Genomic DNA, 26,783 nt, shown 5'->3' with positions numbered 1-26,783 from the left:
ATTTTGCAAAGGAAGATCCAGGGTCATCTGATGGAGACTCTCCTTAGGAGACATGCTCAGAACCACAGGTAACCATTACAGCCTGTGCCTGATAGCATCATACCACACCCTTCCAGGAATGCCAGTAGGACAATGGGAAGAGGGAGTTCCTGACTCCACACTTGCTGAGATGGAGAGAGGGCCAGAAAGCAGGTGGGGACCGAGGAGCCCATGAGAACACAGGGGACAGCAGCACTGCTAACTGGCCTGCAAGAAGGAAGATGTGCTCAGAGAGATGTAAGGCTGTGGGAAAAGAGGAACAAGCAGAGAAGGGTTCTAAGTCAGTGTATCCTACTTATGAGTTAAGGTTTTTAGTTTTTTAATTTATTTTATTTTTTAAACCTTTTTTTTCTTCAATGTTTTTATTTATTTTGGAGAGGGAGAGAGGGAGAGCATGCACAGGGGAGAGGCAGAAGGAGGGGGACAGGAGATCACGCGGGCTTCAAGTGCTGTCAGCGCAGAGCCTGATGTGGAGCTCAAACTCATGAATCCTGAAATGATGATCTGAGCGAAAGTTGGATGCTTAACCAACTGAGCCACCCAGGTGCCCTGTTTTTTTACTGTTTTGAATTAATATTAATATCTCCTATGTACTCACTCTTAATTTTCAGATTAAAATAAAATAATAGTGAAGAAAATGAGAAACTTTGAAAAAGTGTTATTCATACGTAGTGGAAAACAAATCACAAAACAACAGTTTAATTTCAGTGATATTTAGAGGCAAAAGCAGTGCAGATATATATTAACATGTCAGTTGCACAAGCATGCTATTGGCAAGTTCAAATCAGCTAAGAGGAAGACAGAATGTAGACAAATGGACTGTAAAACACCAGCTTTAATATCCAAGAAGCCAACTGAGGAATGTGACTTTAGATATACAACCAAAAAGGATTTCTAATGGTCTGTAGCCCACCTTCAGTATTCAGTCTGGATTTGAGGCAACCAACTGATGGGAAAGTTGGGGGTCTACAGGGAAGATCTCCTTCTCCAGGTCTGTCATTTCATACTGGTCTAGAGTACAGAGGGAAGAGAGGATATGTCTCTAGTCTGTGCTGCTTTTTGATAGTCTTTCCCCTTAATCAAGAAACATGAACCAATGGGAGAAAACTGGGTGTTAAGCTAGATGGAAGTCTTTCCGTGTGAAAATGTGAGGTGAAAAGGAAGAAATTTCCCTCTTAACACTGAGTATCAACGGATGGTAGTTAAACACTTTTGTGGTGGCAAGTACTACTTAGATTCTGTTTTCTAAAAAAAACTTTTTTGAGTGTTTTAATTCGCATTCCCCAGAAGCAGACCCTGAGACAAGGATTCAGGTACAATGGTCTGTTTAGGAAGTGCAGCTATCCCTGGTCAGAAAGTCTGGAGGGCAGTATAGGGAAGGGAAGGCAGGAAATGGAAGATGTGCTATTGAGTCGGCTCCCACAGTAAGGGGACTGAGCTTGATCCTGCAGCAATGCAAAATCCAGCACGTGTGGTCCCATCCGAGGGGTGAGGGAGCCGGACTTGCTCAGAGTCATAGCTCCAGGGCTGCTGGGGGAGGAGTCTGTTAATTCCTCAGGACTTTGCACACTTCTGACCTGTCTCATGGATGCAGTGGAGGAGAGGAAGAGCCCTCAGGCACAGGGCCGAGATGGCGACTGGAAAACTTGAGAAATATGGGAAGGGCACTCACAATGTCTGCCAGAGGACAGAAATGCCATGTTATAAAAATCAAATAGAAAAGTACTTTGAATGAATGCATTTATTCTTCCCCTTTTGAGGGATGGTTTTCCTCTGTGCTTCGAATCAAGGAAATCACAAATGGTTTCTTTGTCTCTGTCATGTTTGACAGCATCTGACATTAAGGGAACACCTTATTCTGTATCAAGAGAGCAAAGGAGAACTGGGGAGGGAATTAGGTCCATGTCAGAGGTGACCCAAATATTGTGGCCTCGGTGGGCATGTATTTCAGCTACATCAAACTGTCACTTTGCATCATGACTGAATTTGCTGCCAATACAAGGGGAAGAAAATAGAGGAGTTGAGATTCTGGCTAATAAGTGGGACTAGTTAAGAACACTAAATTACTAGCAAGATGATTTCAGAAACGTTGATGATATGGGCTCAAGCATTTCTATCAGGTAGTTGATTTTTACCCTCCTGTGTGTGCTCAGAGGTAATGGACCTACTAATGTGATTTCTCATCCAGGAAGGTGAGCTAGAATGTTGGACTGCAGAGACACGGAGTTTCGGCGACGCAGTGTAGAATCCTGTGCTTCTCCGCTCACAACACATCTTAGATAGTTTTTAAAATTTCAAATTCTTTGACCTGCAAAGTCATCTCTGTCCTCACAGAGTGGTGTATGTCCTGTTCCTGCTGATTTTCCAATCTATTTCATACTTCTCTTGCTGACATATTTCAGCCACACTGATTACTTTCTGACCACACAACTTGCCTAACTTGGGGCCTTAGCCCAGATATCAATTCTGCATAAAATGCTATTCTTCCTGGTTTTTGAAAACCCAGCTTCTTCTCATCTTTCATGTATCCACTCAGATGTTATTGAAACTACATGCACGTACACATGCATGTAAGCATGCACAAATACCTGCCTTTATTCTCTACTATTCTAAATATTTTCTTTATAGCTGTTATCACCATCTAATTTGTTGATACTCTCTCTTGCTCCGAATGCCTAGTTCACAATAGGCACTGAATATTTTTTTTCAAATAAATAGATACCATTTGCTGATTGAATATTTACTGTATGCTAGGCCCTGTGATAGGTATGGGAAATAACAGATAAATTAGACAGGCTCTGGAATGTTTGTAATTGCCTGAAAAATTGTGTATTTGGTATGTATTGGTACTGCATGAATAAGTTATTTAAGGAAAAAACCTGACTTGACACATCAGACCATTTCAAACTCGAAGGGGTCGTCAGTATATATAACCTTGTTTCATAAGGAAAAAAATTAGGCCCAGAGAAAATGTTCATTGCTCTACATTATAGGCTAGGGAATCTATCTCCCTATTCCCACTTTAGGATTTCTTCTGTGAGATTCTTCATAGAAAATAAACTGCTATATCAAATACATCATCAACTCAGTTTATTTTATGAGGAGACAAAGGATTTAGTTTGATTCTAAGTACATTTGTGTCAAAAAAAAAAGAGGGGCACCTGGGTGTCTCAGTCAATTAAGTGGCCGACCTCCGCTCAGGTCTTGATCTAATGGTTCGTGAGTTTGAGAACCTCATCAGGCTCTTCACTGACAGTGCTCGCTCTCTCCCCCTCCCTTATTTGTGCATTCTCTCTCTCCCTCAAAATAAATAAATTTTTTAAAAAAGAGGGGCTGATTGAAAATTAGACTTTCTTAAGAAAATCTGTTTTAAGGCTTTTTTTTTTACAGCTTTTTTGAGCTATAATTGACATATAGCATTGTATAAGTTCAGATGTGTAATGTGATGATTTGAAGCAGTTGTGTATTGTGAAATGCTTACCACAGTAGAGTTAGCCAAAACCTCCATTACTTCATATAATTACTATTTCTTTCTTGTGAGAACACTTAAGATCTACTTTCTTAGCAACTTTGAAATATATAGTATTGTTAACCATAGTCACCATGTTGTACATTAGATCCTTGGAATTGTTCATCTTATCACTGGAAGTTTGTACCCTTTGACCAAGATCTCCCCATTTTCCTTACTCCCCTACCCTTGGTAACTATTCATTCTACTCTTGGTTTCTTTGAGTTTAGCTTTTATAGATTCCACATGTAAGTGATATCCTACAGTATTTGTCTTTTGCTGTCTGACTTTTCACTTAGCATAATGTCCTCAAAGACCATACATTGTCACAAATGGAAGGATTTCTTTTGTTCTCATGGATGAATAATATTCCACATATTATATATATATATATATATATATATATATATATATATATGTATATTATATATTTTTTATCCATTCATCCTTTGATAGAAAAATAGGTTGTTTTCATATCTTGGCTAGTGAATAAAACTGCAATAAATGTGGGAGTACAGATACCTCTTTGATAACCTGTTTTTCTTTCCTTTGGATATATACCCAGAAGTGGATCATATGGTAGTTAATTTTTAATTTTTTGAGTAATGTTTATATTATTTTCCATAGTAATATACCAAGTTACATTCCTACCAACAGTGCAAAAGGGTTCTCTTTCTCCACATCCTGGCCAACATTTTTTGCCTTATCTTTTTGATGATAGCTATTCTAACAAGTGTGAGGTGATATCTCATTGTAGTTTTGATTTGCATTTCCCTGATGATCAGTGATGCTGGGCATCTTTTCATGTACCTATTGCTCCTCTGTACATCTTCTTTGGAAAAATGCCTGTTCAGATCCTCTGCCCATTTTTTTTTAGTTGGCATGGTTTTTGTTATCAATTTGTATGAGTTCTTTATATATTTTAGATATTAACCCTTTATCAGATACATGGTTTGTAAATATTTTTTGCCATCTCATAGGTTGCCTTTTCATTTTTGTTGATTGTTTCTTCTGATGTTTAGAAGCATTTTAGTTTTATGTAGGTCCACTTAATTGATTCTTGCTTTTGCTGCTTGTGCTTTTGGTTTCATATCCCCCCCCAAAAAAAAAAAATTAAAAATTGTTGCCAAGACCAATATCAAGGACATTTTACCCTATGTTTTCTTCTACAGGTTCTATGATTTGTAGCTTTATGTTTCAGTCTTTAGTCCATTTCAAGTTAATTTTTTGTGAGTGGTGTACAATAGGCTTATTTTTCTGCTTATGGCTGTCCAGTTTTCCCAACATCATTTGTTGAAGAGATTATCCTTTCCTCAGGGAGTATTCTTTGCTCCTTTGGAAAATATTAGTTGACTGGATATGTGAGGGTTTTTCTGGGCTCATGAGTCTATCCCATTTGTCTATGTGTCTGTTTTTATGCCAGTACTATAGTATGCTGACTACTATAGATTTGTAACTTATTTTTGAAATCAGGAAGTGTGATGCCTCCAGCTTTGTTCTTTCTTAGGATTGCTTTGGCTATTTAGGGTCTTTGGTGGACCATATGAATTTTAGGATTATTTTTTCTATTTCTGTGAAAAATGTCATTGAAATTTTGAAATGGACTGTATCGAATCTATAGATGGCTTTGTTTAGTATGGACACAATATTAATTTTTCTAATTATGAACATGGGAATATGTTTTCCATTTGTGTCTTTATCAGTTTCTTTCATCAAAGTCTTGCAGTCTTCAGTGTAGAGATCTTTGACCTTTTTGGTTACATTTATTCCTAAGTATTTTATTTTGTGATGCTTTTGTATGCAGGATTGTTTCCTTTACTGTTTTATTTCTTTTTTTTTTTCAAGTTTTAATTTAAATTCTAGTTACTTTTGACATACAATGGGGTATTGGTTTGAAGTGTAGAATTTAGTGATTCAACACTTACAACACCCTATGCTCATAACAACAATTGTCTTCCTTAATCCCCTGTTTATTTCTTTTTCATATGTTATTACTGTGTAGTGACGCAACAATTTCTGTATGTTTGCTTTGTATCCTGAAACTTCACTATATTTATTGATTAGTGCTAACAGCTTTGTTTGTATGTTTTTAGTTCTAACAGTTTTTTGATGGAGTCTTTAGGATTTCCTTAGGCCATATCATCTGCAAATAAAGACCATGTTACTTCTTCGTTCCTGATTTACTCCTTCCTTCCTTTTATTTATTTTTCTTGCCTGTATGCCCCACCTAGGACTTCCAATACTATATAGAATAGGAATGGTGAGAGTAGGCACCCTTGTTTTGTTTCTGATCTTACAGGAAAAGCTTCCAACCTCTCATTATCAAGTGTGAGGTTAGCTATGGCTTTGTTATATACGACCTTTATTATGTTGAGATATGCTCTATCTATACCTAATTCGTTGAGGGTTTTTAGCATGAAAGGATGTTGCATTTTGTCAAATACATTGTCTGTACTATTGGGATAGTAATATGATTTTAAAACTTTTATTCAATGTGGTGTATCATAGTCATTGATTTGTGTATGTTGAACTGTCCTTGCATCACTGGAATAAATCCCATTTGATCATGGTGTATGAGTCTTTTAATATGCTGTGGAATTCAGTTTGCTAGTATTTTATTGAGGATTTTTGCTTTTACGTTCATCAGGGATATTGACCTTTAGTTTTCTTCTCTTGTAATGTCCTTATCTGGGATTGGTATCAGGGTAATTCTAACCACATGGAATGAGTTTTAGAGTGTTCCCTCCTCTTCAGTTTTTGGGAAGAGTTTGAGGATTGAAGTTAATTGTTCTTTTTTAAAAGTTTATTTATTTTGAGAGAGACAGAGACAGTGCGAGTATGGGAAGGCAGAGAGTAAGAGAGAATCCCAAGGAGGCTCTGCGCTGCAGTACAGAGCTTGACATGAGGCCAGACCTCATGAAACCATGGGATCATGACCTGAGCCAAATACCAAGTCGGACACTTAACCAACTGAGCCACCCAGGCACTCTTGAAGTTAATTCTTCTTTAAATGTTTAGTAGATTCACCACTGAAGTTATCTGGTCCTGAGCTTTACTTTTGTTGGAATGTTTTTGATTAGTGATTCAATCTCCTTGCTCATATTGTTCCATTCTGATTTTTCTAATTCCTCATGATTTGGTCTTCGTAGTTTGTATGTTTGTAGGAATTAATCTACTTGTTCCAGGTAATCCAATTTCTTGGTGTATAGCTATTCATAGTAATTCTTTGTATTTCTGTGGTATCAGTTGTAATATCTCCTCTCTCATTTGTGATTTTGAGTTTAAGTACTCTAAGGTATACAAATTGACAAAGTATTAATATTTTTCAATTAAAGAAATGTGTTAGCAATAAATTATTGGCTATTCCGGTTCCAAAATTGAATGCAGGAACTCTGATTAAAGCAGTTTTCTAGAACACATTTTCTTGGTGTTTCAGGGAGACTCTGGTGGGCCATTAGTATGTCGACATGAAAAAGGTCCCTTTGTCCTATATGGTATTGTCAGCTGGGGAGCTGGCTGTGCCCAAACAAGGAAACCAGATGTATTTGCCAGGGTGAGTGTCTTCTTGGACTGGATCCAATCCAAAATCAAAGGTAAATATTTTTCAGCTATTATGGAAATATTTCCTCTTTCTTTAGAGTGGGTTTGCGAGAAGGATGAGTGTGGTAGAAATCAGTGTGATGAAAGAAAAAAACCCAAAAAGTGGTATTTCATTTATTTTAGTTCTAAAACATGTAAAATGCACATTAAAATTCTGTGTGAATTCCTTTTGGGATGAGCACTGGGTGTTGTATGGAAACCAATTTGACAGTAAATTTCATATATTAAAAAAAAAAATAAAATAAAATAAAATAAATAAATTAAAAAAAAAATTCTGTGTGAATACATTCTCCTTGGGCAGAGTGATAGTAAAAGTGACTTTTCCTGAGGCAGCTTTAATCCTAGGTTTGCATTTCTCTTTTGACAGAAGCTATTTTACCATAGGTATATTTTGTTTCCAGGCTTTCATATTTATTTCTTTTTAACACGTTCTCTCCAGGTACAGGTCCTGCTTCACTTCAGATAAATAATGAAAGAAAAACCTTAACAAGACAACAGTTGCCACCACCCACACCTTCAATAGACAATGAGTCTGGACCAGGTGATAGATGTTTATCTTAGCCTATTATGCAGCTAGTAAGAATTTAGCAAAAAATATTGCATGTCTGGGTTTACTAATTTTCTTTGGAACAGGATAAGCCCTGTGTTTTCATTCTGCATGGTAGTTTAAGCTGAATGAGAGGCGTGTTGTTACTGTGACCGTCTGGGTTTCTTTTCTACCCCACAGATAACAGCTGTTGCAGGTTAAAAAAAAAGATCTTGTGGCTGTGAACGAGTGCTTGAATTTTGGAGACATGCAAAGAAGTATTCTGACCTCTGATCTATTTATTTCTACATAAACAAAGGTCCTTAGATTTTCAGGTATCTTGCTAGGTGAAGACTCTGGATATGAGATAACCACAGCCAGCATCAGTGTCAGTCACTCTTAATTTTCCCACAGTTGTCAGTGTCTGTTTGCTAATGGGATTTATATTTTTAGTTAAAATCAAACTGCAGCTGGAGAATTAGGAGTCTGTAATAGAGTTGTAGGGAGATGAAAGTTCTATGATACCATCATCCTTGGTTTCCAGGTAGTCACAGTCTCTTCTTTCTCACCCATCTCTGCCTCCATCCACCCAACATGGAGTCAACCCCAGTAGAGAACTAGGAAGAGGTGGAGAAGACTGAAAAGGATACAAGAGAGGGAGGGATAGCTGGAGTGATGACTTTAGGAGGAGAAAGGAGATGAGATGTGGTGCTCAGCAGGGGAGGTTGGCCTCAGGAGTAAAGTGTAGTTCACCCATAGCTGCTGAATGGAAGGCAGAATACTCACGCTGGTGTGTGGGTACATGTGGCAGGACAGGAGCTTCTGGCAGTTTTCTAATTGCTTCTATGTTCTTAGAAGACAAAACAGGGTTATGGAAGATGGTTTGAGGGGTTTTCAGGGGAAAAAAGGGGAAATATGAAAATAGTTCTCTAAAAAAGTGACAAAGTACATGGACTAGGAGAATGTAGTAGGATTGCTAGGAAACATAAACGCTTCTGAGATTAACAATCATGAATTTAGGGGAAACTGGCCAGTTAGCTCAATTGTATGTTTTCTTCCAGAAACACAGAGGGTTAGCACATAGGTGCAGAACAGGTAGAGAGTAGACTCAATTCAGAGCAGATTTTCCCAAGTGTATAAGTGGGTATGCAAGTGTATAAGGGAATTGAACGCATGTAGGAGGAAGGGATTAAAATGATATATTGTTGGAATTTATACTAGGAAAAGAGTGAATGAGGGTGAGAGATGAAATAGGGACAAAGAAAAGGTGGTTGGGTAGATGAATTGCAAGTCTCAAAAGATGGAAGGAGTGCTGGAAGTTGCTGAGAAGATAGAAGGTTGTGGATGGAGAAAGCAGTGCTTGAAATCGAGATTAGAGAAGGCTTGGAATTATTGCTGGGGACTGGGTCTCTAGGGGCTGACCACTGGGGTGTATAGCTGAGGTTGGGTGGAGAACAAGATCATTGGAAGAAGTTGAAAAATTGAGAAGCTTCAGTGCTCGACTCATCATCAGTATGGCTAGTGAACTCAGCAAGATTTATGGCAGGAATAGCGGTGGAGAAAATGGCTGCTAAAATCTTCTAGGAGTAAGGCGGAGTAACCAGCTGTGGGTGGTACAGTCTGACAAGACGAGGATCAGAGTCCTATGTAGATTAAAAGTCAATCTGGAATTGGGGTTGAGATGGAGAGCAGACTTAGGTCCAAGATCCTAAAACCTAATGATTTCGATGGTTTGAGTTAAATGAGCAGTGTTAATCAGTGCCTAAGTGAACACATGCCAAGCACTTAGAATAGAGATGGCATGATGAATTTTAACAGTCAACAAGTGGTGGCCATAGTGACCAACCAATGTATTTGTTGAACTGTTCCACATAGGCTATTAGAAAGTGAACATGTTGGGGCGCTTGGCCGGCTTAGTTGGTAGAGCACACAACTCTTGATCTCAGTGCTATGAGCTTGAGCCCCACAATGGATGTAGAGATTACTTAAAATTAAAATCTTAAAAAAAAACCAATATGTTAAAATGTAGCAAAGATGTTTCCCATTTGTAGATATTCAGAAATACATATGCATGTTATTGGAAGTTTTACATATGGCAAGTTACTGTTTTGTTTTAATTCTGTGAGTATTCTATGAGACAAATGTTTGGACTATCCTATCTTTAACATCACCCACTCCCACCACTTGCTTTTTACACAAGGGAATTGTTAGCCCATTTATAAAAAGAAGTGACTGATTGGGAATTCATGACATTATATGATTTGATTCCTTTTCCAGGCATATTTGTCATAGAGGATTCATGGGGACAAGAAAAATGATTGAAAGACATGTTGGGGCCAGACTCTGAAAGACAGTGCAAGCTGTAAAATTTTAGTTGCTTTGAGAAAGGAAAGAACTTAATTCTTTTGTTTCATACACTATCTTGGATTTGAGGGCATGATGGGGAAAAGATTAGAGACCAGGAAATCAGTTAGGTTACTCTTAAATCAGAGTAGATCTATAAATATCTAAATTATATCATAGTAGCCATATAAATGAAAAGGAGAATTTGCAAAGAAATAACAGAGGACTAGGCAATTGAATAGAATCTTGAATTCTTGTAGCATTTCATTTCCCTTCTTGAATTTCTGTCATTCTTCATTCCTACTATTCATAAAAGTATATTTATGTATATCACCTCAGTTAGGTTAATTTCTCTAGGGAAAAGCATATATAATAATGCATGTACTAATTAATATTCATACATTAAAATGTGTTTATTTGAATACAGAGTATTTCAGTTTGTAGTTGCTCAGAGGATTTTTGTCAAGGGAATAGACAAGGGGGAAAAAGGAAAAGTCAAGGGTGTAACCTGAAGAAGCAGCAGCCGATTGCAGCATCAGGGGGCCAAGTGTATCCCTGGAGATCCAAAGGTGCCCTTCGACTTCAGAGCAAATTGAAGAAGTGAGAGACATTCAGATGTAGTCAGCTAATCCTCCTTTTTTTTTTTTTTTTTTTATATCTCAGTCACAAATTCTATGAATGTAATCATTTGTCCTAGCAAGATTAATGCCTAGTGAGGGGATGCCTGGATGGCTCAGTTGGTTAAGTGGCCAACTTCATCTCAGGTCATGATCTCACAGTTAATGAGTTTGAGTCCCGCGTTGGGTTCTGAGTTTGGAGCCTGCTTCAGATTCAGTGTCTCCCTCTCTCTCTCTGCCCCTCCCCTGCTCACATTCTCTATCTGTCTCTCTCTCAAATAAACATTTAAAAATGTAAAAAAGAAGAGAATAATGCTGAGTGAAATTAGTGAAGCTTTAGGAACAGACCTTCAGTTGCATCTCAAAGAAAAAAAGAAATGAAAACTTGGTAGAAGTAGAGAGTGCATATCCATTGTGCATCTTCTAAGGCATTTAAAAGATTCAGTGAAAAGAAATTTTGAATAGTAATGATTTGAAGTCTACTCCTACAATCTCATTTCAAGAAAATAGAACACATTAAATGGGATGATAATTTTTATCCAAGGACATGTAACAGAGTAATAAAGTTTTAATTTTCTTCTTGCAAGCCTACATTTTTTGTTTGTGATAAAACCTCACTTTGCTTTGTTTATGTTGGTCCCTGGTGTCTGTGTGCTCTGAATTGTAGGTTGTTATTCTGAAGTGGAGCTAGAAGAGCCCAGAGGCTTTTTTTCAACTCCAAGATATCCACTGGATTATAGAGGAAAACTGGAATGTTCCTGGGTGCTCAGAATTTCACCAAGCAGTATGGCAAAAATGACGGTTGAATATCTGTCACTCCCTGGGTCTCCAATGTGTCCAGATTCAGTTATGACTATTTATGAAGAAAGCCACAGTGAGAGAAGGGTGTCAGGTAATCCTTACTAGCATTTAAACTTTGTGCTGGAGCCTTTTCTATATAGGCAGCTTACAATCAAGAGAGCTTGGCTTGGGTAACAATACCACCAAAATGTTGATGATATTTGTAATAGGCATGCCTTTTTTTTCAGGCACACTTAATATTATTCATATTGTTATAAAGTCAAAACTTGACTTCACAAAACAGGTGTACTAGGGGTTGAGTGTGAGTATGTGCATGTGTGTGCATTCAACAAGAAAAAAAAAAGAGCTCAACTTCTTCAAATATACCAGAACCATGCAAGAATTCCAGAAATGTATATGATAGAGGAAGAGTTAAGATGGTTAAAAATCAGATGGGGTAGGTGTTAGATGTCAAAATAAAGCAAAATATATTAAAGCCCTTTCTTTATTTTTAATGTTGATTTATTTATTTTGAGAGAGAGAACATGAGGGGGAGGAGGAGCAGAAGGGGAGAGAGAGAGAGAGAGAGAGAGAGAGAGAGAGAGAGAGAGAAAACACCTTAAACAGGCTCCGCACTCAGCACAGAGCCCGACATGGGGCTCGATCCCACAGAGTGTAAGATCATGACCTAACCCAGAATCAAGATTTGGACTCCCAACCAACTGAGCCACCCAGATGCCCCTAATCTGGCAGAATTAAAAGTATTTGCTAATAACACATCAGCTGTCATTGCATTTCATGTATAGGCAAACCTGTTTTGCTCAACAGAACAAAGTTGCTACCTCTTGTTTGTGTAGGTGTGGTAGGCTCTTTGGCTCTTAGTCAAGAGGGAGATGGGAAGGTTCTGGAAGTAATTTGGTTGATGGGGAAGACTGGGAAGAAAATAAGTGTATGCTGTTGTGAGTAGGTATGGTACTCACACATGCCTGCACTGGATGCAGGAGTATGGGGAGGACAAGAAAACTGCTCTGAGGGTGAGACTGTGTTCTTGAGATAGACTCCTAGATTAAATCATTGACATAGAGGGCACAAACATTTATTAAGGAATCTTTATAAATACTATCTCATTTAGACTGTGGAAAAAGCTATTAACTGGCCTATCCACTTTGTACATTTCTCTCCTGTGATCAGATTGCCTTCCCCATCTGCCTTGATTAAAACAGCTCAAGGTTGGGGTGCCTGGGTGGCTCAGTAGGTTAATCCTCTGACTTTTGATTTTGGCTCAGGTCATGATCTCATGGTTTGTGAGTTTGAGCCCTGCATCAGGCTCTGCACTGTCAGTGTGGAGCCTGCTTGGGATTTTCTCTCTCTCCCTCTCTGTCTTTGTCTCTCTTGCTCAAAATAAATAAATAAACTTAAAAAAAATAAGCTTAAAAAAAAAAGGCTCAAGGTCTCCTTGTAGCTAGGATGAAATCCAAAATCCTTACCACAGCCTTACCTCCTGCTCCCCAACTTACATGATGAAGTATGCCCATTCTCGCCCCAGGGCCCTTGACCAGCTACTTCTCCTAGCGGTTTAGAGAACTCCTCATCCTGTGTCTCCCCTCAAGTCTTGACTAGAATGTCACCTTCTTAATGAGTCCTCCCTTAATTGCTGTCAATTGCATCACCTCCTACCCCAGTACCTCTTAGTACCCTCCTCAACTCTTCTTTAGCATTTACTGTCTTCTAACTATGATTTATTTTTCATGTTTGTGGTTTGTGTTTTCTCTATTGAATGAGGGCTTTCTGAAGACTAAAACTTTTGTCTCACTTGAAGAATCTCCAGTGCCTCGAATAGTATGTGAGATAGAAGACAGGGAATGAATGAGTGAAGGAATGGATGATATGTCACCTCCTCAAAGAGGACTTCTCATCTAGAGTAGCACCGTTCACTCCCTTCCATAGTCATTTTCCATAGTTCTATTATGCCAATTATTTCATTTGTAGCCGTGATCTCTGAAATCATCTTCTTTATTTACCTGGCTAAAATAAAAGCTCCAGGAAAACAAAGATCTTGCTATTTTGTCCCCTTCTGTATCATCCTAAATTAGTGTCATGCCTCAAGACTCAGCACAAGTGTATACTGCTGAATTGCTCTTCAGAAAGGCTAAATCAGTGTTCACTGCCTTTAGCAATACATGGGAGTATCTTTCACCATGCATATGTATAACTCATGTGATAATTTAGTAGGCGTTTTTACCATTTTCTTATCATTAATGGAGTTTTATTTTCATATGTTGGTTAGTTATTTGCGTTTTTTACTTATTACCATCTATTTTTGAGGATTATTCTTTTTATTGGTTTATGAACACTATCATACATAGAGACATTTTTTCTTTTGTCGTAAGTTGCAAGTACTTATTCCTAAGATTGCCATTTGTCTTTAATTTTTACTCTATGTTGATGTAAACATTTAAAAATTTATTTGTGTATGTGGGCGCTTGGGTGTCTCAGTTGAACGTCCGACTTTGGCTCAGGTCATGATCTCATAGCTCATGACTTTGAGCCCTGCATTAGGCTCTGTGCTGACACCTTAGAGCCTGGAGCCTGCTTTGGATTCTGTGTCTCCCTCTGTCTCTGACCCTCCCCTTCTCTTTCTCTCTCTCCCTCTCTCTCTCAAAATAAATAAACATAAAAAATTTTTAAAGTTTATTTGTTTAAATCCATCTGTATATACCTTTGATCTTTGATTTACCACATAGCTTTTATTTATTTATTTATTTATAAATGTTTATTTATTTTGGGAGAGAGGGAGAGTGTGTGCACAAGTGGGGGAGGGGCAGAGAGTGAGGGAGATAGAGAATCCCAAGCAGTCTCCACACTCCGCACTGAGCCGGACATGGGGCTCCAGTTCACGAACCGTGAGATCATGACTTGAGCAGAAATCAAGAGTGGGATGCTTAACTGAGCCACCCAGGCGCCCCCTTTTTTTTTTTAAAGTATCTCCATGCCTAGTGTGGAGCCCAATGCGGTGCTTGAACTCATGACCCTGAGATCAAGACCTGAGCTAAGTGTCAGACACTTAACCAACTAATCCATCCAGGCACCCCTCAGAGCTTTTATTTTTGAACATTCATTGTTCATTCTGAGTTCAGAAAAAAAAAATGTAATTACAAACTTCTTTAATCCTCCAGAAATGGGTATTTTTCTCATATGATAAAGTGATACTATATCTTTTTCTTTAAGAAAAAGTTATTTTGTCTCCAACTTGTAGCAATCTCTTATACACTGGATTCTTATATAAAAAGAAACATTTTCTGGGAAAACTTACCTTTATCTTTATAACCTATTGAAAACCATGCTTGTCTTTGTTGTGGATTAACTGAGGAAACCCTATAATTTTCCTACCTAGCAGTTCTTTGATATGAAATTGTCAGTTTGAAATTTGTAGAGTAGTTCTGTCTCTTTGGGTGATAGCTAGCAGGTATTACCCCTTATTCAAGCCAGATAGTATTCTTCTGTACTGTAAAATGCTATCTTTTTCCCTGTGGGAGCCAGCAACTCACTCATTCCAGAGCTGCATTGATCTCTACTTGCTACAAATAAGTATTTGATCATTCTTCAAATAGTATTTCAACATCGTTTACCCTAACCCGTTATGCCATCTAATGTTTTCTGTTCTTTGCTTCTTCTCGGATATAATCTCTTCCCTCTCTTGCTCCACAAATACTTGTGAAGAGAGTCTAGCAAGGACCAGAGACCGACTTTTCTTGGTAGTGAGGTTCAGTAGTGAGAAATATGGACAAAAAGCAAAACAAAACAAAAATCCCTGCCCTTATCAAACTTATATTCTAATGGGGAGTAGACACATAATAATAAAATAAAATATGTATTAAGTAGACAAGCTAGGGGGAAAATGAAATGGAAAGAAAGAGAAGAATCTGGGATGTTGGTACCATACAGTTGTCTGTAGTCTACCCAGAAAATGCCTGTCTGACTTTTAAACAAGCATGATAGAATGATACTGACCTATTCTTAATATAGATGAGTTTGATCCTAAGAAACCCAGGTTCTTTTCACACCGTTTTAAAATGTTTATTTTTTTGTTACAGAGATAGAGAGAGACAGAGACACAGAGAGAGAGCAAGAGGGACAGGGGCAGAGAGAGAGAAAACAGGCTCTGAAGCAGGCTCCATGTGCTGACTGCAAAGAGCCCAATGCCAGGCTTGAACTCACGAACCATGAGATCATGACCTGAGCTGAAGTTGGATGCTTCACCAACTGAGCCACCCACATGTCCCCACACCTTCCTTAATCAGCCCTCTGAATTGTTCTGGAATTATAATTTTCCCTTACATCTTAGACTCAGGTTCTCAAACTAAAGCCATCAAAAGAAGATTAACTATAGAGAAAGAATACATTTTCAGGTAGAAAGTTTTCCATCATGGATCTCTGATAGTGAGATATTTTTATAAGCAGATTACTTTGCTAGAAGAAACATGGCATATCAGTGTCATTTTAAAGATGAAGTAATTTACTCCCTACTGTCCTTTAAGGGAGCAGTATGACCTAGCTGACTATGTTGGATACTGGATTGATGGTCCTGGGTTTAGATCCTGACTCCCCACCATACCAGTCTGACTCTGGGTGAGTCACTTGAGTTCTGGAGCCCTGTTTCCTCATTTTGTTGAGTGGAATAAATTCCTACTTCATTGATAACTAGTAGATAAGTCCTGGGGATCCAATGCATAGTATAGTGAATATAGTCAATATTTGTAGTATAATCATCAAACTTGCTGAGGGACTAGATCTTAATTATTTTCACTACAAAAAAGAAATGGTAATTATGAGAGGTGATAGAGACTATCACTATAATGGCAGACATATTACAATATATAAATGTTTCAAATCACCATGTTGTACACTCTAAATTTACACAATGTTACATGTCAAATATTTCATGAATAAATCCTCTATTTCTCTTAAAATAGAGAAACTGCTAAAAATTTTATTTCTTGTGTTTTACTAGATTTGATTTTTTTTTTAACTAGGTGAATTATGTGGAAGAGGGCTTTACCCGATGATTTTCATGAGCTCTGGACCACTGGTGAGGGTGACATTTCGTTCCCTTGTGCAAGGTGCTTTGGGCATAAGTTATATTGTCTTTAGAGTCCAAGGTAGGCTTGGTCATTTTATAAACTTAAAAAGTTAAAAATCAGTGTTTTTCTTTTTAGGAATATTTCAAAGCATATATTGTTTCATAAGAGATGGTGTTTCTGTGGGGAGTTTGTGTTTGAAAGAAAAATCTCTTTAAGTCATCTGAGAATGGTGCAGATTCAAAAGAGAAACTGCTCAGAGGATAACTTGATTGACTTGTAAATCATCCAGAATTATGATTTCTGGATGTGGCTAAGATACGTTCATTTCAAGACGACATTTTTTACTGTGATGTGATTTTATGCCACAGAGGGCCTTTTCTATGGATCAGAAGGTTAGGGTTCTAACTCTTAGTTGGTTGATTATCTACTTAGAGTTGATTACCAACTCTTAGTTGGTTGGATAATTTATTATCTCTGTATCAGTTTTCTTTATAGTAATATAATAAAAGGTCAGAATGAGTTTCTAAGGTAAACTACACAAACATGAAATGCTAGCAATATAAATGTAAATGCTATGCAATTCAGAGTTATTAGACTGCATTTTAGAACAAGGTGACTGAAAGCTATTGGCACCAAAAAGTATTGCAGAGATAGATTTGGGGAAAAAGTTCAATAAGGAATAAAGAAGAGTGTACATATCCTGTGAAAGAGTTTTCCTAAAAAACTTTATTAAGAATGTTGCTTTTGGGGTGCCTGGGTGGCTTAGTAGGTTGAGCATCCGACTTCAGCTCAGGGCATGATCTCACAGTTCATGAGCTTGAGCCCTGCGTTGGACAGTGTGCTGACAGCTTAGAGCCTGGAGCCTGCTTCAGATCCTGTGTCTGCTCTCTCTCTGCCCCTCCCCCGCTCATGCTCCCTTGCTCTCGCTCTCGCTCTCTCTCTCTCTCTCTCTCTCTCCCTCTCTCTCTCCCTCTCTCTCTCCCTCTCTCTCAGTAAATAAGTAAATAAACATTAAAGAAAAATAATGTTGCTTTTAGTTGGAACTGTGCAGAGAGCTAGCATTATTTACAGTTTTTCCACATTATCTTTCATTGACTTAAGTCTACCCCAAGGATAATTTCAAGAAAAGTGCTGCTCTCTGATGGAGACTTTTCAGTGAGGCTAACCACTTCCTGTTAACTTTTTTCTAAAACTGAGAGAAAAAGTGACTGATCTGAAATGGTATATAATAAGCCTCTCAAAAATTAATTTTATTTTCATGGCCTTTTAAAAAATATTTAGGTCCAAAGGGCAGTAAAACTCCCAAACTTCTCCAAAGTTCAAACCAAGACCATGTGGCCACTTATGAGGATGTTATTCTGACTGAACCAGGAGGAATCATACAGATCCCAAGATACTCTCACAGAACCACTATGAGGTGAGGAAGGGATGCTTATTATGTTGAAGGAATGACCACTTGACAAACTGCAACACTTGCTTAATCATTATTTTCCACCTCCTCTCCTTGAAGAATAGCCTTTGAAGTAATCCCTGCTCTAAGGCCTTCAGCATATAAAAACTGAACATAAGATTATCCCTATACAAAAACTGAATGTAAGATTATCCCTGTTGATAAATTGTGCACTTTCTCAAAAGAAGGGATCGTTTATTAGGTAAAGTGCAAAGTCACATCTCTGTCAAAGAGTTTTGGAGATTGAAATAATGTACATAAAATCTTCTAGAACATATTAGGTACTCAATAAATGATTCTTAAATTGCCAAAATAGAGAACTTTCCTTGAATTAAACAAGAGAATAAATTTAAAGTGTGATGTGAGGAGTGAAGATTGGTATAATATCAATCCTAAGTAAATTTATGTGATTTAGGGGAGTTTGGAGCAAATTCAGGCAAAAGTAGATCCTTAACTCACAGATTGCCAATTAGAATTTAGAGGAGTACATGTGATTGACCAACCATTTGCCATGATGGGTGAACTTAATTAACGCTTTTGATAAGTTAGATATTAGAAATATTTTTTAATTGTTACAGTTTAAAGTAAAAATCTTTCTTTCACCCATGCACAAAGATCGAGTCAGTAACAATGATACATAAAATTCTGAACAAAGTAAATAACAGTATGTGCCGTTTGGAAATCATTCCTGACTTTCTTTTATCAAAGTAAATAACATTATATTTCATTTGGAAATCATTCCTGACTTTCTTTTATCTGTGCCACAGTTGCCATTGGAAGTTATTAGCCCCTTTAGATCACATCATTCGCCTTGATATTATCAACTTCCAGATGAAGTCGACACCCTTGGCCTGTCAGGGTCATATATGGGTTTATGAAGGATTTGGATCAGGCAAAAAATTAATAGGTAACTAATGTCCCATGAAGAACTGTGTTCTTGATTTTTTATGAAATATTCTCATATTGTTTTGTATTCAGTGTGACTTACAGATGATGTTAATTATGTAGTATTGAAATAGCCTTAGTATTTTTTAGATTTGTAATTGAGATTAAGGTAACGCTCAGATGGAGTTAAAAACAAAACCCAACTATATGCTGCTTACCTGGGTCATACCTAGATTAAATTTGCCCAGAAGTACTGAAAATAAGGGATGGATAGATAAAGGAGTTTTAGGCAATTGAAACACAAGAAAATTAAGACTGTAATATTAATCAGGCCAACTAATTTCCACCAGAAAAGGCATTAAGTGGGTTTATCAATTAGATAGTAGCTGGAAACCTCATTACAGTGAGTTAAATTTATTTTTCTGAAAGAAATATCCAGAGTTTTGTAGATGTACTGCTAATTCAGCAGTTCAACTCTGTCAAGACTAAGGTTAGGGCAGTTCTCTTGGCCATTCCCTAATGGTCCCATAATGGCTATTTCAGTTCTCACCATTACATAGAGAAAAAAGGAAGGGACACAGAGAAGGAGTGTCACCATTGAGAAAACAAACACATTTCCAAGAACCCTGTGGCAGATTTAAGCCTCTCTGGCCAGATTTGTTACATAGCCACACCCAGCTGAGAGATGACTAGAGACAAGGGGAATAAAATGGGACTTCAATTGGCTGACCAGCCTTCCCCTATGTGATGTGATGTAGCAGTCCAGATGGAAATCTGATAGTGCTGTATCCAGGTCTCACTTCTACCTCATAGTAAATGATTTGGGGGGCGTTCCCAAAGCTTTCTCAGACTCTGTTTCTTGAATTGTGACAAGAGAATAATAATAACTGCCTTGGCTCTTCAGGTAATTTACAATTTACCCCCCACTGTCACTACCACCGATTTACTTAGGCATACCTATGCCTGATGAAACCAGCTGACTGCCGAGAGGAAGAGGAGGTGTGGTATGTTGCTGGCCTTTGACTCCCTAAGAAAGGCCCAGATGCCAGTGTTCCTCTCTCCCTAGGTAGGATCTTGCCAGAATTGATAAAACAGCCAATTGCTAATACACTGTCCTTTTATTCTTTGAACTTATGTTACCATCCCAGAAGTAGGTGCATTCAAAATCTTTGTATTTCTACTTGAGGAAATGTTAATAAACACTGATAGTTCCTGGTTCCTGAGCCCATTGAGCACCAACAAGGCCACAGCTTATTATGGGGAGAATGCAGAATCTGTGCCCGGGATCCTTGGAAATTATCTACACTTCTTCCTTTCCTGCCTTATAAGATGTTTTACTTGTACTGCCAATGAGATTGTTTTGGGAATTAAATGGAAGAATGCATGTTAATCAATATAAAAGAGAGCAAGCTTCTGCTGTCTTTGAATTATAAACATACGTTTTCATTCTTACTCTTAAAATTGTGTTGCTTAGAAGAAAAGATTAGACTGATGTTTCACTAATGCCTCTCCATGAATGCATTGTCAGAGTACACAAAGTTTGGAAGAACAAAGAAATAAAAAAGAGGGGAGAGTATATTAGCTATGTCAGTTATAATTCAGAATGTTAATGGAACTATATACCTGTTTATCTTAGAATAAGTTCATAAAATATATGTACTATTTCCTACTTCCTAAAATTTCAGTTTTTGCAAATTAAATATACAAGTTCTGGGGGTTAACTCAGTGCTTAAGGTCAGTAGGTTACTCACTATTAAACATAGCCAAATACGATTTATCTTAAGAATGCAAAGATAGTTTAATATTGAAAAATGTATTATGTAGAACTATGTCACATAAGGAAAAAAAGATATAAATTAAACATACAGCGATTATACCCTTAAAACCATACCAGTAAAATTAATAGAAGATAGAATGGAAAAATCATTATAATTAGCAACAAAAAACTGTAAGAACATCTGTTAAAGAAAATTCAACCAAATAAACGTGAAGACTTAATTGTCTTTATTAAGGGACTCCTGCCTTGGGCAGCATTCCATCTGGTAAGTAGAGAGATACTCTGAGGAGCTATACAAAATGGAAGGGCTTTATAGACAAAAAAAAAGAGCAGGACAGTTAGCAAAAGAAAAGAGACACTTATACAGATTACTTCCTCTTCCTTTGGGGAATGGAGAGGGCCCATATGACACATTACTTCATTGGTGCTAACCAGAATATTCCCAACTGACTGGTTAAGACTCCATTTTCTGGGGGAGGTTGAACTGCAATTGGGTTAGGTATTAAACCCCAGTTTAGTGACATGGCCTCACATAAATGACTCCATTTTGGGCTTGTTGATTTCTTTTTTGACATAACCCTAAAATTAAGTGTGAGATTTATTGTGCAAATATAAAACTTTACACACATACACACAAACATACAGATATGAATGGAGAAATGTACCATGTTCTAAACCTGGAAGACAGAATTAACATTAATTCACACTAAATTAATATATAAATATAGTATATTTCCCAGAAAAATCCCATAGGAATTTTTTTTTTCAGAGAGTGAGGAAGAAACTGATAATAACTATTTATCTGTACAATAAATAGGACTATCTGAAAATGTTTTGAGAGACTGTCTTGATTAAATTTCAAGTTAAAACCAGAGTCCCCAAAGGTTTTGATTTTTTTTTTTGTGATGAGGCACATTATCAGATATTAAAACATACTTTAAAACAATGATAATTAAAACAGACTAGTACATACACACAGAAACACACATGAGTAGAAATAAATAGACCAAAAGGGAACGTATAAGAAATTTGGCTTTACAAATCAGAGAGGAAAATATAAATTATATTTTTCATAATTTTGTACAAGAGCTGATTGAAAAGAGTTAAGCATTTTTCTTAAGCCATATAGAGTAGAAAAAAATGGGTAAGTATTTATTGATGGAGAAGGACCTTCTCATATAAAAGCAATGGAAGAAACAGGAAATTGTCAATAAATTCCTATAAAATTAAAAACCTCTACCCCAATAGGAACAAAATTTAAAAACAAGAAACTTGAGATTTTCAACAGCTCTGAGAAAAGTTTAAGGTAAATAACGTAGGGAATGTTAACAAATCAGTATTAAAAAATTTCAAATCTGTAAAAATAAATGTATAGGCTCCAATATCTTTGGATCACTCAGCTGTGATTAAATTTCAAGTTAAAACCAGAATCTCCAAAGCTTTGATTTTTATTCTGTTCATTTTACAAGAAATGACAAACTATGGATCCACATGATCTTGAGAGCATAAAGCCCTGATTAACCATTAGCCTCTTTTCACAGTTAAGAAAGGTTAGTGAATATTCTCATATCAGTTACTATGCAATCTGAAGTAAATCTCTTACTTTGTTTCTTGACACAATGAAGTTGATTCTATGGCCATCTGTTTACTAAAAAGGGCAGAGTTTCTCTGTAATAGTGAAAAGCTTAATTCTTAGAATTGTTGACTTGAAACTTTGATTCTATTGAGTGTTTAGACCAAACTACCTTTGTTAGAATGTTTCAGAAAATACTACTGTATGATCACTTAAAGTTATAAATGGTTTGTCATGGGAAGCATGCTAATTGCTACATCTTGCCTCTTACTCATTTAGCTGTGCTATAGATATAGTTCCCTAGATATAGATATATAGTTCCCTGAGGACTTAGCTAGACCACGTCATCTTCTTTTATAATATATCACTTCAAAGAGATCTACCTAGTGGCACCTGGCTGGCTCAGTCAATGGAGCATGCAACTCTTGATCACGGGGTTGTGAGTTTGAGCCTCACATTAGGTGTAGAGATTACTTAAAAATTAAAAAACAAACAAAACCCACAAACTTAAAAAAAAAAAAAAAGAGAGAGAGAGATCTATCTAGGTTATTTCCAGACATTGTAAGAACTGAGTCCTGTGTTTTGTTTGGTTTAGGACCCCTTCCTTAGAACTGCTTAGATTCCAGGAATCTGGAACATCTTTCTTTCTATTCTAACTGGGTTTTATTCTGCTTAATTTTCTCATTTTTATATTCTTGGGAGTGCATACAGTATAAATTTGTAATTTCAAAAACAGGATTGTTTTTCTCCTACTTTGTTCAATAACCTTTGCTTTGATGAATAGTAAGTTTTTGTATGCTTCTTTGTTTTTTTCTTGATTTTGGGCCAGGAAAATTATGTGCAGGAAATTCACCTTCATTAAAATCTCGTGGTCCTCTAATGATGTTGATTTTCACATACAATGTCAGTTTGGCGTTGGAAGAATTTTCTTTGAGATATTCTTTTCATATTTCTGGTAAGTCTATTGCTTTCATATATGTTTATGAATATATTTTTGTTTGTTTTGTGCTTTATTAGGAAAAATCTGTCATTAAATAAACAGATTGAATTCTCTATTAGTCAGCTTTGGGGGAGAAGAAAAGACAGTGTTTGAAGTATGACTTCTGCAATTTGTGGAGGCCTCCAGCTAAACCTCTATAAAGTATAATATCAATCAGATTTATCATTTTTTTTCTTATAGCATCTAAGAATTTTGTCTATTTTTCTGGATATTTAGGTGATTATAAAAATATAGTAGGAAACTTTTTCCTTAGCATTAAAGTTTCAGAAAGTTTTTCTCTTTTGAAATTAATTTCCTTAATGTGCTAATATCAAGAGCAATTTGTTGTTTTTCATTTTTTTGGTGGATAGTTCATTTATATTGGTTGCAGTCAGATTATTTAAAAATATGCTTTGGCCTACATTCCCATGGTTTGGGTGAAGACACCGATAACATTATGAAAAATCAGAACTATTAATCTAGAACTATTGCAAATCATAGAAATTGGGTATCATGGAGAAAACATTTGCAACTTGGAAGTTATTAGAATTGCTTCCATCCTTAAGATTAATCAATTTAGGCGCACCTGGGTGGCTGAGTCAGTTAAACATCTGACTCTTGATTTTGGCTCAGGTCATGATCTCACAGTTCATGAGACTGAGCCCTGCGTGGGGCTCCACACTCAGTGTGGAGCCTGCTTGGGACTCTCTGTCTCCATTCTCTCTCTGCCCCTCCGCCTCTTCTCTTTCTCTCTAAAATAAATAAACTTTTAATAAGAGATTAATCAATTTATACTCATTAAAAAATGTAATTGGAATACAATTGGAGACACATTCCTACTAAAAGTATATAATTTAGTCTGGTAACAGTCTCTGCCCTAGTAGAGTTTATAGTCTAGTGGAGGAGATAGTCAGTAATCAAATAATCATACAGTATAGAGTGAAGAAAGAACTGTACTGTTTTGAAGGAAAAATATATGCAAAAATAATATACAATGGAGGGATCTTGTTTAGTTTGGTAAAGGATGGTAATAGAATTGTAGGAAAACTTAAGGTTTGTTTGTTCTCTTATCACAAAGGCCATAAAATTTATTTCTACTTACTGTCTCCTCTTTTGCTCTCTCATTTTTTTTCTTAAATCCATTCCCATAGGGCTTTCTTTGTTACCATTCCACAGGCATTGGACTTACCAAAGTTACTAATGACATCCCCACGTCCAGATCCAACAGTTCCTTCTCAGCCCCAACAGCATTTGGCCCAGATAAGCTCACCTTCCTTTTGGAATCTATTTGTCTTGGCCTGAAGGAAACCACTCTCTGGCTGTTGTCTTACCTCACTGGTCTCCTTCAGCGTCTCTTGGCTGGTTGCTCTTTGTTTTCTCTACCACTAAAGGTAGAGGTGTCCCTGGACCCAGTCTTGGACTCTCATTTCTTCTTTACCTGTACTCACTCCTTAGTGACCTCACCCAATTCCTAGATTTCAATACCATCAGTACACAAATAACTCCCAAATGCAGTGCCAAATTCTTTTTTATTTTTGACCTCCAGCACTGTATCACCAATCACCTCCCTCTCCACTTGGATATCTAACAAGCATTTCAAATTTAATGTGACCAAAATTGAACTCTGAATTTCTTACCCTGACTCCAGATTCCTTCCTTCACCAATATTTCCCATCTCAGTGGATGACAACTCCCATTTATTAATTAATTGTTCGATCTAAGGATATTGGTCATTCTTGACTTATCTTCTCATATCCCATATTGTGTATAGTTAATCTGTGAGCTTTCCAGCAAGTAGTTCTGAGCAGTTCTACCGTAGCATCCTGATACAAGTCTTTGTTTAGTCTGTTTTACTCATAACAGCTAGAATGACTATTTTAAAATGAATAATTCAGATTTTCATGTTACTCCTCTGCTTATAATCCTCCAATGTTTTCCCAGCTCATTCAAAGTCCTTAGAGTGGTCTACAAGATGCTATATAATTTGGATCTCAGCCACCTCCTTCACTTCTTCTCCTATCATTTTCCCCTATGCTCACTCTGCACTAGCATACCACCGTTCTTGCTGTTCCTCAGTCCCGCCAAACATACCCCACTGTGGTTATTTCCAAAACCTACAACCGTGCCTAGTAAATAGTGTGCAACAATTGTTTGAGTAAAGGAAATGACATTTCAGCTGGGGCCAGTTAGGGAGAAGAGGGTAAGGAGGTAGCTCCATATCCAGTGAATGAGTAAGAAATGCATCCATTTACTAATGGGAATCCTCCTGGCTGAGAACCAGTGTATGGGTAGGTGTCAACTCAGGAGCCCATTATTACATATATTCAATTTATGTGTTCAGATAAACATAGAAAACCTTTAGTGTAGACATTTTTCAATGACAGCAAAATGTATACCCCGTGTGTAGTTTTTAAAGATCTGACTCATCTTTCATATTTTGAAATTACAAATTAAAATACATTGGTACAAATGATGTTACATCTATGTGGATCAAAAATATAGAATCATTAAAATTTATGTGAAATATTTAGTATGGAAAAATAGTCACAATAAATTAAGTGGAGGAGAATGGTTTTAATGGCGTAAAGTGGCATACAACTTTTTATAATATTGTATATATACCATAGGACTTTGCCAGATTTGTTAAAATATGAGTATTGGTTACTTACTGGATGGTACTACAAGAGATTTTTTATCTTCTTTGGACTCTGTATTTTGAAATTTTTTGCAAGGTTCATGTATCACTTTTATACTCAGAAGAATAAAGGAATATAAAATATTTAGTTGGATGCATTAATGCTGAGTATTCTCTTATTCTAGATTCCGTGAAAGGAAAAATTAATGATCAAGGTAAGACCATAAAAGGAGATAAGGAATCCAGCTGGCTTGCTTTGGTTATATGATATTGTGAAAATAGAGTGGAAAATGACTGCCACTAAACACAATTTAGTAAGAAGTGTACTTTGACTTGTCAAACACTTTCAGGTATTTGTGGCCTGATTCTAGTCACTTTATAGTAAAATGGTATTTGTATTTCCTTATGTCAAATTTTGCACTTGATCTTAGCCAAAAGGCCGAGAAGTGATCCTTATGTCAAATTTTGGGGGTAGTAGAGACCTGGGGCACACTAGGGAACTGAGGGTGAGGAGGTAGCACCTTATTCAGTTAATAGGTGAGAAACCCATCTGTTTTGTCTGTGGAATCCTCATAGCTGTTTGAAGTCCATTCATTGCCATTCTTTCCATATATTTTATGTCTTTTGGATTACATATATATTTTTGCTGTTTTTCTTTGCTGGACCATTGCAGAATGAAACTAAGATGTTAAGATTATTGATGAAGTAAATCAGTTTTTGGATGTCATTAATTTTAGGTTGGATGATGCCTATAACGTTTGGAGTAGGCCCCAAACGTCACTGACTTCTTCAGTTCTCTTTTTGGTGTAGGCCCTTAGCCCTTGTGAATCTTAATTTCTATATTTCAGCTATCTGAACACGACCTGAATTTCCCTAACTAGTAAGTGTTTGCACTTGAATTGTACATGCTGTGAGGCTGAACTTTAGGAGCACATAATTTATTCAGGAATTCAATCTAACTGAGTACCCAGATCAGCTTCTCAACCTGCT

At 36.9% G+C, this 26,783-nt stretch overlaps 1 protein-coding gene across 1 annotated transcript in view; it reads left to right on the top strand.

Annotated features, from left to right (window-relative positions):
- OVCH1 (ovochymase 1) overlaps nucleotides 1-25,147 on the top strand; it is a 63,249-nt gene extending 38,102 nt beyond the window's left edge. Inside the window, exons 21-27 of the mRNA XM_049626669.1 lie at nucleotides 6,984-7,140; nucleotides 7,593-7,688; nucleotides 11,301-11,525; nucleotides 16,447-16,572; nucleotides 17,776-17,911; nucleotides 18,712-18,851; nucleotides 23,009-25,147. Of these exons, the coding sequence (XP_049482626.1) occupies nucleotides 6,984-7,140; nucleotides 7,593-7,688; nucleotides 11,301-11,525; nucleotides 16,447-16,572; nucleotides 17,776-17,911; nucleotides 18,712-18,851; nucleotides 23,009-23,196 (1,068 nt within the window). The 3' untranslated portion in view covers nucleotides 23,197-25,147. The remainder of the gene's footprint in view (nucleotides 1-6,983; nucleotides 7,141-7,592; nucleotides 7,689-11,300; nucleotides 11,526-16,446; nucleotides 16,573-17,775; nucleotides 17,912-18,711; nucleotides 18,852-23,008) is intronic.
- The last annotated feature ends 1,636 nt before the right edge of the window (nucleotides 25,148-26,783 follow it).

Source organism: Panthera uncia, chromosome B4, assembly GCF_023721935.1.
Source record: "Panthera uncia isolate 11264 chromosome B4, Puncia_PCG_1.0, whole genome shotgun sequence".
In the NCBI taxonomy this organism is placed as follows: domain Eukaryota; kingdom Metazoa; phylum Chordata; class Mammalia; order Carnivora; family Felidae; genus Panthera; species Panthera uncia.
This window is presented reverse-complemented; position numbering and strand designations above follow the sequence as displayed.